At 41.5% G+C, this 15,971-nt stretch overlaps 1 protein-coding gene across 8 annotated transcripts in view; it reads right to left on the bottom strand.

Annotated features, from left to right (window-relative positions):
• myh14 (myosin, heavy chain 14, non-muscle) overlaps positions 1-15,971 on the bottom strand; it is a 30,854-nt gene that overhangs the window by 11,429 nt on the left and 3,454 nt on the right. For 7 of the 8 annotated variants that reach the window (XM_078252800.1, XM_078252799.1, XM_078252797.1 and 4 more), the window contains exons 2-25: positions 15,568-15,748; positions 13,821-14,027; positions 12,447-12,603; positions 11,436-11,463; positions 10,240-10,354; positions 8,471-8,482; positions 7,325-7,417; positions 7,133-7,196; positions 6,835-6,933; positions 6,528-6,671; positions 6,201-6,415; positions 5,954-6,106; positions 5,564-5,737; positions 5,054-5,227; positions 4,841-4,955; positions 3,135-3,340; positions 2,855-2,976; positions 2,610-2,679; positions 2,360-2,520; positions 1,352-1,460; positions 903-1,034; positions 596-802; positions 242-379; positions 3-126 (exon numbers count right to left, since the gene is read on the bottom strand). In XM_078252800.1, the coding sequence (XP_078108926.1) occupies positions 3-126; positions 242-379; positions 596-802; positions 903-1,034; positions 1,352-1,460; positions 2,360-2,520; positions 2,610-2,679; positions 2,855-2,976; positions 3,135-3,340; positions 4,841-4,955; positions 5,054-5,227; positions 5,564-5,737; positions 5,954-6,106; positions 6,201-6,415; positions 6,528-6,671; positions 6,835-6,933; positions 7,133-7,196; positions 7,325-7,417; positions 8,471-8,482; positions 10,240-10,354; positions 11,436-11,463; positions 12,447-12,603; positions 13,821-14,027; positions 15,568-15,735 (3,187 nt within the window). In that variant the 5' untranslated portion in view covers positions 15,736-15,748. The remainder of the gene's footprint in view (positions 1-2; positions 127-241; positions 380-595; positions 803-902; positions 1,035-1,351; positions 1,461-2,359; positions 2,521-2,609; positions 2,680-2,854; positions 2,977-3,134; positions 3,341-4,840; positions 4,956-5,053; positions 5,228-5,563; positions 5,738-5,953; positions 6,107-6,200; positions 6,416-6,527; positions 6,672-6,834; positions 6,934-7,132; positions 7,197-7,324; positions 7,418-8,470; positions 8,483-10,239; positions 10,355-11,435; positions 11,464-12,446; positions 12,604-13,820; positions 14,028-15,567; positions 15,749-15,971) is intronic. The other variant, XM_078252798.1, reaches the window with a different exon arrangement.

The raw sequence follows: 15,971 nt of genomic DNA on the forward strand, positions 1-15,971 counted from the left end.
ACCCTCTAGGTCAGCGATGATAGCCTCCTGTTTGTTCTTGAGTTTGTTTAGACTTTTGGTTTTCTCCTCTTCCTCAGTGAGCTGATCGGTTACCTCGGCCAGACGCTCCTCCAGCTGTTTCTTCTCCTGATCAGAGAAAAAGAACAACATTGCATTGGAAAATGAAACCTGTAAAATATCTATACTGTGATGCGCAACACAAACTCAGACAAGATGATAAAAGTTATAATGTGATGCCCACCTTGCTGAGTCGGTCTCTCTGCTCCACTGCATTCAGCAAGTCGGTTTCCAGACTCTTCACTTTGGTCTCTAAGGAAACCTTCTCCAGCAGGAGGCGCTGTCGGGCACTTTCCTCCTCCTCTAACTGCTCCTCCAGGTCCTGACAAGGAGAGGACAGGATTTAAGTAACATGCAGGGAATGAAAAAAATAAATAAAACAAATAACTTGATTTAACTTCAATTCCCATATAACGTTACAGATTCAGTTTTTATGACTAAGCAAATCCAAAAGAAAGAACAGATGAGTTAATCAATATTAGTTTTTGTTTACATATTTCTGGAGAGTTCACTTAATTTTTTGACTTAATCTCCTAACCTGAATATTCTGCTGCATCCTCTTCTTCTCATTGGTCAGCTGCACGCCTCTCTCCTCCTCTTCCTCCAATCGACTCTCCAGCTCGCCCAGCACCTCCTCCAGCTCCTGTTTCCGACTGGCCAACCTGGCCCTCATCTCCTCTGCCTCGGCAAACAGCTCCGCCTCTGCCTGCAGCTGGTCAGCCAGCACTGCTTTCTCCTCGATCAGCTAGAGCGGGACAAAGAGAGTGGTGAGCGAGGCACTGATGGTTATGAGGGATAAGAGTGTAGGGGGGAAACAGGCAGCACAAAGATCGAGGTTTGTTTACCTGAGCATGTTTCTTGTCCAGCTCTGTGTAGTCCTGCTCCACTCGAGTGAGATTGTCCTTGGCCTTCTGGAGCTCGGTTTCCCTTACCTGGATCTCCTCGTCTTGCCGGGTAACCTGCAGCAGGGGCTTCACCTGGTTGGCACAGAACAAGGGTCAGAGGTCAATGTGAGGAATGTCCCCATTCCTGCATCGGGCTACTTTAATTTTCTTTCTCTTATTAAGGATCTAAAGTCATTGTATGCATGTTCTAATACCCAATCCAGTTCAGTTTTCTTTAGTCAATAGTTGTGTTTATTGTGAGCTGGGATGTGAGATATTTTCCTTCGTGCACCAACTAGTAATTATATCTCCCTTTCTATATTTGTATTGACACATTTCACAACAACAATGCTACTTTGATTTACTAATACAAAGAAACTAAATCAAAGTAAAGAAAAGAGTAAAAATACCTTGGTGAACAGCCGCCACCACTGCCAGTTCCTGAGTTTGAGGTAAGCAGCACAGTTCCTCTGCATCACCCTCAGAGCACTCAGCTGTTGCTGCTTCTTCAGGAAGGATCTGAGAAGTTAAAAAAAAAAGCCAAAAAAACCCTCAACAACAATACCGGTGGTGAATCGTCCTTTCAGACACAGCAAATACAGAACTAAGAGGAGTCATACTCTTAGTAACCCACAACATATGACAATTTTAAACTTTTAGCGTAATCAACATTAACAACTTGCTTACTTTGACAGGTGCAGAGATTTGGCTTTAGTTTCTTTTTGTTACCTATGCTCCACTACACCTTCCTACTAATATTTACGCTGTGCAGTGATGGGGCAGTACCAACACTGAGCAACTGGTATCACAAGATATTATGTTGTCAAGCAAAAAGCAAATGACAAAGACGTTTTATAAGTCAAGGCCATAACCAGAGACACTTAGTTAAGGACATTTAGGACACTCACTTTTAATTTTCATTTTAAAGTTTTTAATGCATTATGTAAAGCACTCTGAATTACCTTTGTGCAGTAAATGTGCTATACAAGTAAACTTACCTCTAATTAGTAAGCCTCTATTGTAAAAATATAACTATTATTTATGTTGTTTACAGGCCAAAAACCTGGCAATGCTGTTGCTATTCCTGAGTCACTGATAGGGGCTGACAAAAAATTAAATATTAATGTCCCCTTAAGAGTGAAATACAAAACTGCGCCCTTAACAGCAGCAAGCGAGCGCTCCTTACAGAAAAACACCACCAGCGTTAGGTTTGTCTACTCCTATCCCTTAAGTTTCATTTAGTAACCAAGTTAGTGTTGACTGATTGATGACTCAAGTTAAATCAAGTCAATTTATGTGTAACAAATGTTTAAAAATGACCAACTGTAACAATAATTCAGCATCATCAGTATCATACCGCTCTCACTCACTCTCTCTCTCTCTCTCTGCTATTGCCTTCTCTTAGGTGATGCTCTTACTTGCGTGCGAGGTAGCCTCTGGAGGCACTCTGGAAGCGTATGATGGTGTCAGTGATCTTTAGGTCTCTTTCTTCTTCCAGGTGACCCAGGACTCCGGCTCTGAAGAAGACTTTACTCTGACCCACCCTGAACAGGTTGTGATCCAGTTCCAAAGCTCTGATCTGAATGAGGAAATAGTGGTTGGAGATGTCCACCATTTGAATCATTGTACAGTATGTTGTATTCTTTTAGCTACAGAAAAATCACTCACCATGAGTTCTGATGCCTGTTTGCCATCCATAAAGGTGCGCGGAATAGCATTTGGAGTCAGGATCTCATATCTGGAGGACAAATGTGATTTTTTAAGTGTGAATGTTTGAGCAAGAGACACAAGACTGTGTGTAAAAATGGTAATTAGCAGGAGCCAGAGAAAGTGACGATGAAGCATTTAGTGTGTGTTATTAGTGTCTGTTGTCCAGTCTCTTCTGTGATACAATGTGACAATCAGACACACACCTCTGTCTAAACTCCTGGAATGGGATGCGATTAGGGAAGCCTTGTCTGCAGATACGGATCCCCTCCAGAACTCCATTACACCTCAGTTGGTCCAAAACCAGGTTGGGTGACAGCTTACCGGCCTGACAACAAGAAGACAAGAGAAAGTAAAGAGTGAAAAGAATGGACAATTTAATTCAGACATGCCTTCCATTTTCCCCCCAGCTTTTTGTCTGTTTAGATTTAAAACATTGTTCACATGCCTATCCCTTTTCCCCATCATCCAGTCCTGCCTTCTTACCTTCTTCTCGTGGTTGGGGATGATGCAGCGGAGGAAGTTGGGGTTTGTGTTCCTCAGCGTGGCCATCAGCTTCGTGAGCGACTCCTTGTAAAGCTGACCAACAGTCCTGAACATTCCCTTCTTTGTCTTCAGCCCTGCCGCTCCGAACGTAACCGGCCCGCTGTTCTCTCCTGAAGACACCTGGTCCAGACCCACGATCCTGTCCACTAGACGAAAACACGACGCGGGGCCTCAGTTTCAGCAGCAATTATCAGTTTAGTGGAGTAAAAAGAGTGTTTGCCAGATTTGGCATGGTGATGTCTGTGTAAATGCAACAGTAATGCCATGGGATTATTATTATGATTTAACACCTGCTTACACATCTGCTATCAAGTCTCTGGACAGATGATATCAGATGGTAGACAATGGAGGAGTTCCTTAGAGATGCAATAATATGGTTTCAAAGCCAATACTAACAGTATATATTTGCTCACCCATATTGGCCAGTAAGATACACACACAAAGTCTTAGTACAGTGGAGGTGCATAACAAGTTTTCTAGCTCAACCTGTTAGTTATGAACATGTCTCCACAGGCATAACTGCAGGTTTGTCTGTTGTATAATAAAAAAAATAAAAAAAGAAGACCATGATGATTTATTCTGTTCCTGATATGACAGCTGTATTGGGTGATATACTGAAAATTTTAATGAATTTGCCAATTCCACAATAAGCCAAATATCTACATTAATAACACTATTAGACCAATACTGAGGTTTCTATTTAAATGTAACTGTGTGCCAATATGTTGCATCTCCAGAGCTCATTCAGAATCACATTTCTGCTTGGTTGGTTTTCATAAAACCGCTCCAGCGGCAGTTGTTTGTGGCAGTATTGTGCAGCACAACTCTTATGTGATCCTAAATGTGGGTTTTGTGACTAATTGAGAGCATGCCTTGACACTGACCAATTTCTACACAACCAAAGATGAATTACTTCTTTATAAATGGAAAACACTACATCACACAAGCACAGCACTGTCACTAAAAGCAAAAACTTGGTGAAAGAGCGAAGAGAGAACAACTGAGCAAACAGCACAGCGACAATATGAGAAAAGAATTAACAACATGTAACAGCTCAGGACACTACAGCACAACTAAAAAGGAATAAAAAATGAATGAAAATGTACACTACAATCAAACAATGGGCAGGCAGAATACAAAGGAGTGATGTAAGCAGAGGTGGGAGTGAGGAATGGGAGTGTGACACACAGAGGAGGAGAAAGACCTACTGTCGGAGCCATTAGCCTGTAGTGTGGCATAGGAGTCAAAGAAGTATACACGAGGAAGAGTTTGAATATCTGATGCAGGAAGAAGGATAGAAGGCACAGGGAGAAAAAAAAGAAAGGCCGAAAGAAGGAAAGAAGGAGCCCAAATGAGCAACAAATTAGTGGAGAGGGAAGAGAAAAGAACAGAAGGAAAAAAAAGTCAAGAGCAAGCAAACACAGGAGAGAACAAGAAGGAGGAAAAACAGAGAGATGAGCAGAAAGTGAGAGACAGCAGAATGATAGAATAGTTGCATGATATAGAAAGAAAAGACAAAGAAATACAGTTAAGTTAGTACATTTTGCGCCGGAAATCTTCATTATTTATACTTGACGAGCTTGAAAAACAAATTACAGGGCATGAAAAAATGGTGGTGAATAAATGTGAGAGTAAATCTGTCTCACCCTCCTTCCAAAGCTCTGAGACAAAATGATCAGACGACTGGTGGAGAAGAGACGCCACGTTGTCGTTCAGAGGATCCATGTTCTTCACTAACCAATCATGTGCCTTGTAGTCCACCTGAGAGACATTACAGGCCAGGGGGCATTTTTCAGTTGCTTCCTTTGAATGGGAAAGATGGCAGACATTAAAAGATTTTAAAAAAAATGATGGGATACCTTGCCAGCATAGTGAATGATGGAGAAGTCAGCTTCTCCGCGTGGTTGCTTTGGTTTGAAGAATTTTGGATGGCTGCCTTGCTCAGTAGACAGCTTCTCCACAAATGAGCGGTCTGTCGCCCGCGGGAACCAGCACTCTTCATCTAGCAGGGCGAGAACACCAGGCGGGTGGGCCTAACAGAGAAAAAACAACATATATTGTGAGTGAAATGCAGACTTTATAATTCAATCTGACAAGGAATCAAGAGTGTGTGCCTGCATGTTTGTGTTTCTGTTTATGTTCTTCACTCTTTCATCTGTGGGTGTGGTTGAGTGTGGTGAAGTGAATAGGTTCTATGGGCCACAGGTTGAATCTGCAACCTGAATTCCACCATGCCTTTTCCCCCACAATCACCAAACAATGCCCACTATTTATACGTCAAGTAAATATGAACTATCAGCATCTATATTCTCATTTAACAGGTAATAATGTGTGCTTCTTTATATAAAAACAAACGTATGTATATGTACTGGTCTCTCGATGAGGTCAATGCAGGGCTGTAAGTCAAGGCCAAAGTCGATGAAGTTCCATTCAATGCCCTCGCGCTGGTACTCCTCCTGCTCCAAGATGAACATGGTGTGGTTGAAGAGCTGCTGCAGCTTCTCGTTGGTGTAGTTGATACACAGCTGCTCAAAGGAGTTGAGCTGCAGAGGAGGGGAAAACATGGATTTAGGTAAGGAAACAAAGACTCGATAATTAATAAATTCATGTCATGTAAACTATGGAAGAACACGCTTTTATGCCTAACGTTTGTGACTTGTGTTACACTGATTACAACCCACACCACTACATGCCTGTAACGCTTGCCCGGACCTAATACTAATTGGAACCCGTCTTCAAAAAAGTAGACATGAACAAACCTGGAAGATCTCAAATCCAGCAATATCAAGGATGCCTATGAAGGAGGCTCCCTGTCTCTGTCTGCGGTCCAGAGCCCTGTTGATCCTGTGGACCAGCCATCTGAACAGACGCTCATATGTGGCCTTCGCCAAGGCCTCCACAGCAAAGTCAGCCTGGAGGAAGAAGGATACGCTGTTAGATACACTTCACAGGGACAAATGCCTATTCATCTGTATGAGCACAAATGTCTTAGCACATAAATGTTACCTGCTCTTTCGTCTGGGCCTTCTGCACATACTCTCGACCCACTTTGATTCTGGGAGTGAGGATGGCCCGAGTGAACTCCAGCACGTTGACGCCCAGCAGATGGCACAGTTTCTGAGCAGCTGTGTTATCAGGCATCGAGGCCTGGTCCTGGTTCTTCTCCTTCATGAAGGAGATGTTCCCAAACTGGAGCACAGCAGAGATCAACTTAAGCATGGCTAAAGAGAGGTGAGACAGGGAGAGGGAAGGTAATTTATAGCACGGATCAAAAATCAAAAATAGACCGCAAAATAAACTACTTTCTATCTTCTGTATGATCTCTTCTCTTACATATCGACTCCTCTGGGGTGAAGCCCATTATAGCCATGGAGTCCATGGTCTGGGTGAAGTTCTCTGAATCGCTCTGACCAGGAACAGGGATGGAGCCTCCACTGAGAAAGCGGTACTCATCAGCAGTTCCTAAGAGCAGGTCCGCTAGGAATGGGAATAAAACAGGTGAAACAGAGAGACAGATTTAAGTAGAGAAGACATGAATTACTACATGACATCGATACATTTTCACCAAAATAACAGTATGTTCTGTAGTATAGCAGTATTCAATTATCACACTTTGGTCAAATATTGTCCTTTAGCTCACCTTTTGTCTCGTCTGAAGTGCCACACAACAACTGGTAAAAGATGTGGAACGTCCTCTCGTCTTTGGCCTGACGGGTGGCCCGGGACTTTTCAAGGAGGTCTGGATTTATATAGTCATGGACATACACATGCAAACCTTTAAAGATGCAATTCATTTTGCACGTTTTTACAAATTAACAATAGGGTCGCAATAAATGGACAAAGTCTTTTCGCCTAACTATGCTGCAAATGAGGCAGCTTACTTAGAGAGCAAGAGTGTATTAATCTTTCAAAAACTTTGAAGATATGTGAAAGGATACAGGTCTCGATGTTGGCACCAACAATGTACCCCCCCACATCAAAATTGATGCGGATGAATTTACCCTGAGGAAGAATAAAAAGTGGTTTTATGTTTCAGTTCTACATTACATTATCAAACTAATGATACTGACAATATATTCAGGAGGTAATAAACATTATCTGTTTGTACAATGTATCTTGTCTGCTCTTACAAATCTAGAGGAGTTATCGTTCTTGACGGTCTTTGCGTTGCCGAAGGCCTCCAGTATGGGGTTGGCCTGCAGCAGCTGTCTCTCCAGCTCGCCCTGAGACACACAGGAGACGTCAGATCAGATTGACAGCACAACAAGGCCAACAGCCTCAACAAGAGACTTCAATAGGGCCTATCTACTAAAATGCACCATATATTCTTGCTCTCTTTGGAGTAACTACTGATCTGTTATGTAAAACCAAAAAAGCATTACTCATCCTTGAAGAGCAGTGGCACAAAATGGTGCATTTTTTAAGGGCCCAAAATAGCATCCCCAAACATGCAACAACCCCAGACCCAGGAACAAATGATTCTCAACATCAGTAACAGTAATGGGCCCTCATTAGTTAAGCAATCAATAATAAGGGCATCAATCATGTTTCACATTTAATTAATTAAAATGTAATCTCCTATATTATTAAAAGGCAATCTCTAGAAACCAACTAACAGAGTCATTTGAGAACCACTGTTGTAGAAAAACAAGGGCAGAGGGAAGCTGCAGATTTAGATGCTAACATCATACACAAGCTACATATAGGCTGATTCTTGCTAGCTGCAAAGCATTACTGTGGCTGTTGCATTGCTAGTGCAGCAGCTGTTGATGCAGCAGCAGCAGCAGCCAGTGATGGGAGTACTGTAGCTACAGGAGGTGGTTATACTGTAAATGCTGTCAAGGAATGCCGACAAGCCAACACCAACACAGATATACAAACAGACAGAGCAAGATGCGCGCACGCACACACACACACACACACACACACACACACACACACACACACACACACACACACACACACACACACACGCACGCACACAACAGTTGATGTGATTTAAACCACCTCTACAGCAGAAATGCCTCATAGTTCTACAGGTACGTAAAAACCTGTGGCATTTATAAGTCACAGGGAAATGGGAAGCCAACTGAGAAGAATAGAATAAAACATGCCAAAACTCCATAGCCATGGTTAATTAAAAAAATAAATAAATAGTAAAAACAGAAAAAACAAGACAATCATTCAGCTCTGGTTAATATTCTACATGGAAAGTTTCTACAAAATGTGACCCCCAATGAATAAACCCCAAGTTGTCTAAATACTTTCATACTCACATATTGCATACTCTGACGAATTTTGGGGGGAAAAAATGAAGTTTTAGGTGGGAGGAGAATGGGTGGATGTGTGAACATATGGATGGGATGAACGAACAAACAAAAAAAGACAAATAAGACAACAATAACAACAACAAATAAAGATATACAAACAAGCAAAATCAAATATACTGTATAAGGCTTGACTGCTATGAGGCACCACATCAGCGCTGACAGTTAAAGGTTTAAGGTTACTCTGTTGGTTAGTCAGTATCATTGTGGAGTTTATTCAACAGGAAATAGGACGGGACAAAAGCACAGGACAGGACAGCAGGATAAAGTAAACTTACCCTGTTCCCCAAAGTACTGCCTCTTGTTAAGGACCGAGAGCCGTCCATCTGAACGTGCAGGAAAGAGAGAGGGCCAATGCAGAGAGAGGAGAATGAAGGGAAAGAAGTGCAGGAAGGAAGGTAAGAAAAATTGCAGAGAAAATGCAGTAAAAGAGGACTGATTGACAGAGAAAACCCACTCCAAGGTGAGGTAAGATAAAAATGAATTGTACCCGCAGGAAAACCCATGTCTTATAATCATAAAAACCAGTCAGTATGAATAAATAAAGAGGAAAGTGATGTGATTGAGGTACAAGAGAGAAGTATCTTTAAACCAAATTACCACTGAAAACACTGCAACAAAAGGTAATTAGGTTAAAGGAATAGTTCAACATGTTGGGGAATACGCTTATTCATTTTCTATCGTAATGTGAGATTAGGACAGCTAGCCTGGCTTTGTCCAAAGTTCAACAACGGTCTACCAGCACATCTAAAGCTCACTAATGAGCACAATCCAACCTCACTGTGACGACAAGACTCTGAGGCTGGCTGTACACCAAGAAATAGTTACAGAACATAAAAATCCTGTCATTTTTACATTTCTGTTTGTGGACAATTTAAACAAACAAGAAACAACGTGTTTGTGAGCTTTATGCACATTGGTAAGCATCTTTTTCATTGACTTTGGACAGAGCCGGGCTTGTTGTTTCCCGCTGCTTCCAGTCTTTATGCTAAGATAGGCTAATCGCCCCGATTCCAGATTTGACATGAGTGGCATCATCTCCCACTCCGATAGAAAGTGAATAAGCGTATTCCCCAAAATGTTGAACTATTCCTTTACGGAAATACCAGATAGCAACATAGCAACATTTCAAAGTTATAACAACAACATTCTGTCAACATTCGAGGTAAATTGGTCAAAAAACTGCAAAGTGACTTAAAATGTCAAGGGCATGGGGCACTTTGGCAGCCTTGGGACTTTTGTTGCATGTCATCTCTCTCTCTCTCCCCCATTTCTACACTGTCCTTTGTCAAATAAAAGGCAAATAAATAAATAAATAAAATATGTCACGGGCAGAAGTTCTGGCAACATAAAAAAAAAAACATGGATGAACTGCACTGACCAAGAGGAACAGCACAATAACTATAAAGCGTGTACACAGGGTTGACATACTGTACAGCTATTTAGCATGTAGTCAAGTACGATACATTTATAAGCACTGTTACATGAATTGGTGATTAAATCATTTAATGTTAGCTTCATAGTTGTTTACCTTATCTTTAATCTGTTTCCCATCAACACCCCTTCCTAACTTCTGCACCTTCCCCATCTTTCTTGTTATTCCTCACCACTTCATTCTTAATATATCTGGAAGGCCCTTTTTCTCTTTGTATGTTTTTTTTTTCCAGCTGTTCTTATTTTATTCGTACTTCTGTGGTGTCTCTACTGTGACTGTGTACCTGCACAGCTTCCTTGTTCCTACCCAGAGTGCCGCCCTTATGGGAGGAGGCAACGTGAGCCAAATACTGGATGACTTTCTTAGTGTTCTCTGTTTTCCCAGCTCCAGACTCGCCTCTGGAAAACAGACACACACAGACACACACAGACACACACGTAAGTAAGGAACACACATGTACACATGTACACACATGTACACAAAGAATCATTATTCTTTTTACACTAGCTCCATTACAAACACATATAGCCTCAACTATGAATGGTATATATAAGCATTTTAAAGAGAGAGAACACACAAGAAGAAGTGGCCAAACACTCATTCATAACACCAATAAATATAGAGCCTATGCAGTGCATTCAAAACCACAGTTCTAAACAGAAAGCAGGTGTGGAGGATACAGGCTGTGTCAGTATTGTTGGTTTTGGAGAAGAACAAAGGACAATAGAGTAAAAATAGCAACAATAAAAGATCTAAAAGAAGCAGACACCTCATCCTAAAAAAACTGATTCAAGATGAGCCTAAAGTGGGATCCTTGACAATGACAGGAAGAGTCTGGCAGGAAGACATGATGACAGGGAGAAGGATGGCAGGCCTTCAGGCAAGCAGGTAGGTAGACAAACCATGTGTACAAACAGACAGGAGGGTGCATTCACATTACAGGCCTGACCTTTTGCTAAGATGTGATTTTTCTTTCAATTCTTGTTTGAGAATGGCCCATAAAGAATATCAGTGTGAACATTGACGTTAAAAAGGCCAAAAAGTGCTAAAAGGCAGAACTGTAGATTTATTATTAGCTGCACAGAGAAAAATAAGAGAAAGATCGCAGTCAGCACAGTGGAGTGCCCTTTAATTGTGATTTTATAGGTTTTTCCCCCCCAGAAAAATTCTTTTCACACAACTGGGAAAAGAAATTCGATCTGTGCGACATTTGAATAAAAACAATCTTAATTGATCCACATTTGCTTGAAATCTAAATATGTTACAATTACATGTATATGTGCATAATAATAATAATAATAATAATAGTAATGTAATAATAATAATAATAACACACACAAATGAAGGCACATGAGAGCAGACCAGACCCATATTTTAACACTCCAACAAAGGCAGTCTCAATGTGACCCAGAGATTTTCCTTACGGCAAAGTACAAAGCATTCACAGAAAGATGCACTGGTGTCCAGCAGACTACTTACGTGCAGAGGATTGCTTGATCTTCTCTGTCTGTGAAAGAAAAAACAATGCGAGGACAAGTGAGTGACATAAAGATAGATGAGTGTTAAACATTCCATGGCTGCACACACTGCAAGGTGCTATATGAAAGTGTAGGAGGTTATAATGCCAGTGGATGGCTCATGTTACACCAAGCCTCTACCGGACACTAACCAGGCATGACATGCTCTGGAAGCCTCCATATAGCGTCACACCACAAATTTTGATGGCTAATAGTTATATTATATGTGGCACTAGCTCTCTAGCCCACTGCTCGTGTGTATAAATTTGACTGTGCTTTGACTCTCAACATGTCAGTCACTCCGACACTAATTAGCACTGCAGAGAAGCAGGTCACCAGCTGAACTGGTCTCTCCAGGCTGCTAAACCACACAACACTGTTATTCAATGGGTGGACATTATTTGCAACATTACCTAGTGTTTTTAAGATTCCCACACGTTCGGTCTACAAGAATTCATACTGGTCCTACAGGTTCAATCACTGTGGTAACACACCTACAACCTACCTTGGGGGGACGGGAGGTGACGAATACATAGACACAAAGAGGCAGAGACATTGCTCAATCGCCCCGTAACTGCTTTTAAATGGTTACTTGGAATTCTTTCTCATGAGCTCAACATGACAGGTAGGGCCTAAAAATGTCTGTTATGCAATGTATATCAATGTCTATAACTATCATCACCACAACAAATATACAATATCACTGGGACAAGGAGTGCCACACCTGGAAATCCCTGTTGCGAAAAAAATACCATCTTGCCTATTTGTTCTCACTTTTAAGGGATTTGATAACAGCCACGAGTCAAGACTATACCACACCTTCAAATAGCTTTCATGGTGTGGCTTAGCGACCAAAGATCATAGACAGGATTCAGTACCATGTTTCAGGCCAGCTGAGCTGATAGCAGATGTATGGGTTAGCTATAGTGTCAGTAATAGTCAAGGGTCGCAGGTCACAGATAGCGTTGAGTACCTTGTAGCATGCTGCGATAGGCGGCCTCTGATATGGCGTAGATGTGTGGGGGCATCTCGTGGCGTTTTTTGCCTCGATACATCTCCACGATGGACTCTGTGTAGATGGGCAGGTTCTTATAAGGGTTCACCACCACACAGAACAGCCCTGAATAGGTCTGGAAAAACACAGAGAACAGAGAGATTTACATTGACCTTATCCTCATAGTGCAGTCCGTGGTGCCTTTTATTTCACCAACAATTAGGATATCAGTCTAGTCAGAATAAATCTGCATCATTTTGTTTTAGGTCTGTTTAATAACCTTCTGTTTTTGACAGAACACTCTCTCTGCACATGCTCAGTCACTTGAGTTAAGTGGTTTGTGCTCGTTTCAAGGAGACTGTCAATAATTGTGGGTGGCTTGACTTCTCCCGTTTGATAACTGCAGGAGTTGCATATTCTTATAAAACTATTGCTTCAGCAGAAAGTACAGCAGTAAACTGAAAGGAGGGTCAAGCGCTCAATGTAGCTCTGTCCTTTACTTGAATCAATATATTATGCGGGCCAGCACCATTCTCCCCGATTACTTATTATGACACAGGTAAACACCTTATCTGAACATTCAGGGAATTGTCAATTAAACTGATTTAAGTCAAGCAAACAAACAAGTCATCCACTTCCAGATACATAACGCCAATCACATGAAGAATTTCATAATAAAAGAATATGGAGATAAATGTGCAGATTTTTGTATGTTTATAAATGTATCAGTTGATTCAGAAAGGAACATTTTGCCTCATGTGAATGCAGCCAGTGATTTTCTACACAATGTCTATCCACACCCAGACATTAGTAGTGAAAGTCATGACGATACATAATAACTACTCTATCTTGTCATATTCTAACACGCCTCTCAAAGCTACTCCAAAAATCTATCCCTGCTCCTCTCTTAAATCTTTCCTCTCAGCAGGATCCCACATCATTCATCCCATTAATAGTCAGCTCAATAACATTTAATTACCTATATATTATTCTACTTTACTATTTACTTCCTGGGCACGGATTATCATTGGCTTACATTACTATGACTTCCATTCCTTCCATTTCAGTGCAATAATACTCATATGTATTATTTGCACTCTCGTCCCTCTTTTCTGCAGGAGAAACTGGAGATGCCTCCCACTGCCACTAAACACACATAAACAACTTTGTAAACTGACTCCTCACATATCAGTTACAAAGGAGATGCCAGAGGAGCTTACACATGCATGTACATCATACAGACTGACACAAACATGCATGTATGTGCATTGGCGTCAGAACCATGTCCACAGATTCTTTATTAGTTATATGCTGTGAACGCTGTCAACTGCATTCATTGTTTCGTCCACTCACATAGATCAAGCCAGAGTAGTATCTCTCTCTCAGGTTGTGCAGCACCGAGGCTTCGTTGAGACAGGTGAGGTCGGCCATGTCCTCCACTTTGCTGAAGCGCGGGGGGTTCATCCGCTGCACCTCCTCCCTGGACAGAGTCACCTTCCTCTGGCTGTCTGTTAGCTCAACCTCCACCTCATCACCGCGCTCCTCCCGAATACTGGCCGACTGGGGGTTGAATTACAGAGAGATTTAACAAAGGCAGTATGGGATGGGATGAATTTGCTTTTTGTAGGTAAAACACCACGGTGAACATCATGTCTGCATTTATCGTTAATCTGAATTTAATAATTTCTTGCATTTAAAAAGATGTTGTTTCGGAGCCTCAGATCTTCTCAGAAGTCTTAAATCTTGGATGTTGCGTCATTAAGACGTTAGTGAGATAAAATAAAATAAAAAAGACTAAACTGATGAAGGCGTGAAAGGTTACCAGTCTAAAGCAAGCTTCAACATCCTGAAAATGTTAATTCATTCTGCACTGAAAACAAAAGGTAGAACATCAATTACATTTCTTTATGTAGCAATCAAAAATCAAAATCAATGTAGCCGCATTGTTTGTTTATTTGTAGGTAATGAGCTATAGAGAAATAAAAACTCTGGTCTAGTCCTTTAAATTCTATCCAGCTGGCCTGCATATAAAATGAAGCAAACAATGAAAATATATTTGTGAAAATGTTTGACAGAATCTCTGCCAGTGAGCTTTAGACTAAGAGCAGTCATTGTATTCAACAGCAGACAAGAATAGATGGTGAGAGAAAAGAGAGGAACTCTCTTGTCATGCTGTTGGTCTTGTGCTTGCTGGACAGGAAGTAGTGAACTCTGGTTTTGACCAGGTCACAGGACTCTGCTCTGCTACGCTTTATTCGCTCTGCTACTTGACATGCACAACACACAAAATATGTGCGTTTGTATGTGGGTGTATATTAGTCACAGATTGAACTACATGCTCAGAATATGAAACTGGATGAAAGCGTGCGTTTCTCTGTGTGTGTTATACTTTATGAATGTGTATATTCGGTATGTGTGTGCGTGTTTGTCCTACAGTGCCATTCTCAGATCATGAGTGTAAAATGAAGTCAGTGTCTCTACAACGGCCTCTTTAACATTAGGAGGCTGAAGGAGAGTATTGTTCTATTCATAGAGCTCTCTATGAAACCAGTCCAGCATAGAGAGGGAAACTCAGAGATAGGACATCAAATTCATGTGTCACATCCTGCAATATGCGCCAATGAAAACTCATAATGTGCATTATACAAGTACCCAGGAAAAGTAGAACAAATTAATATTATGACATGGGCCTTGTTATAGTTATTATATTATATAAATGTGTGAGAGCATCACAAGGCATACTAAGGAATTTAATAGGATGAAGGAAAGCATGGGATAAAGTGTATCGTCATCGGGATGAAACCTCATAAAATAGGTAACACATACACTTACAAAGACTCATACGCCCTGTGCTGCTTTGCCTCACCTGTTTGACACACCTTCAACCAAAGGCACACACTTGGGGCTAATTATTCACCAGAGGATTAATACTTATATAGTAGGAAACAGGAAAACTAGATGGCATTTAGCCCTGAAATTTAGCCCTGAAATTCATCTCTGAATCTCTTTACATCCAGTCTGATTTTATTTAGATGTTGGTGCTTGTTGGAAACAAAAAACAAAAAGTCATAAATTTCTCTCTCTTTCTCTCCCGCCTTACCTCAAAGCCATGCTTCTCTGACGGCACCCACACCAGCCTCTTAGCCGCCCAGTCGGCCTGGCTGGCGGCGGAGAACATAGAGTTGGAGGTGGGAGACCCTGGCTGTGCCGCCCCTGATATCAGTAAGCGGGTGACATCGTTGACACCGCCCCCCGTTGGCTTGGCCATGGTTCTACTGGCACTGTGAGAGGGAAAAAGGGGAGGCAAAAAAAAAGATGAACAATAAAAAGTGAGCCTGCGTTAGGACATTTTTTCACATCACAGGCCTACTGTCTTGTGGGAGACATAAAACTGGAGCGCTGAGGACTGTTGGACAGTGACACTCAGTGATGTGATTCTGTTTCAAGACACACATACATCATGTGCAGCCACGCACAAAGCAAGAGTAGTAGTAGCAGCACGCA

Source organism: Sander vitreus, chromosome 6 (assembly GCF_031162955.1).
Source record: "Sander vitreus isolate 19-12246 chromosome 6, sanVit1, whole genome shotgun sequence".
NCBI classification, from domain to species: domain Eukaryota; kingdom Metazoa; phylum Chordata; class Actinopteri; order Perciformes; family Percidae; genus Sander; species Sander vitreus.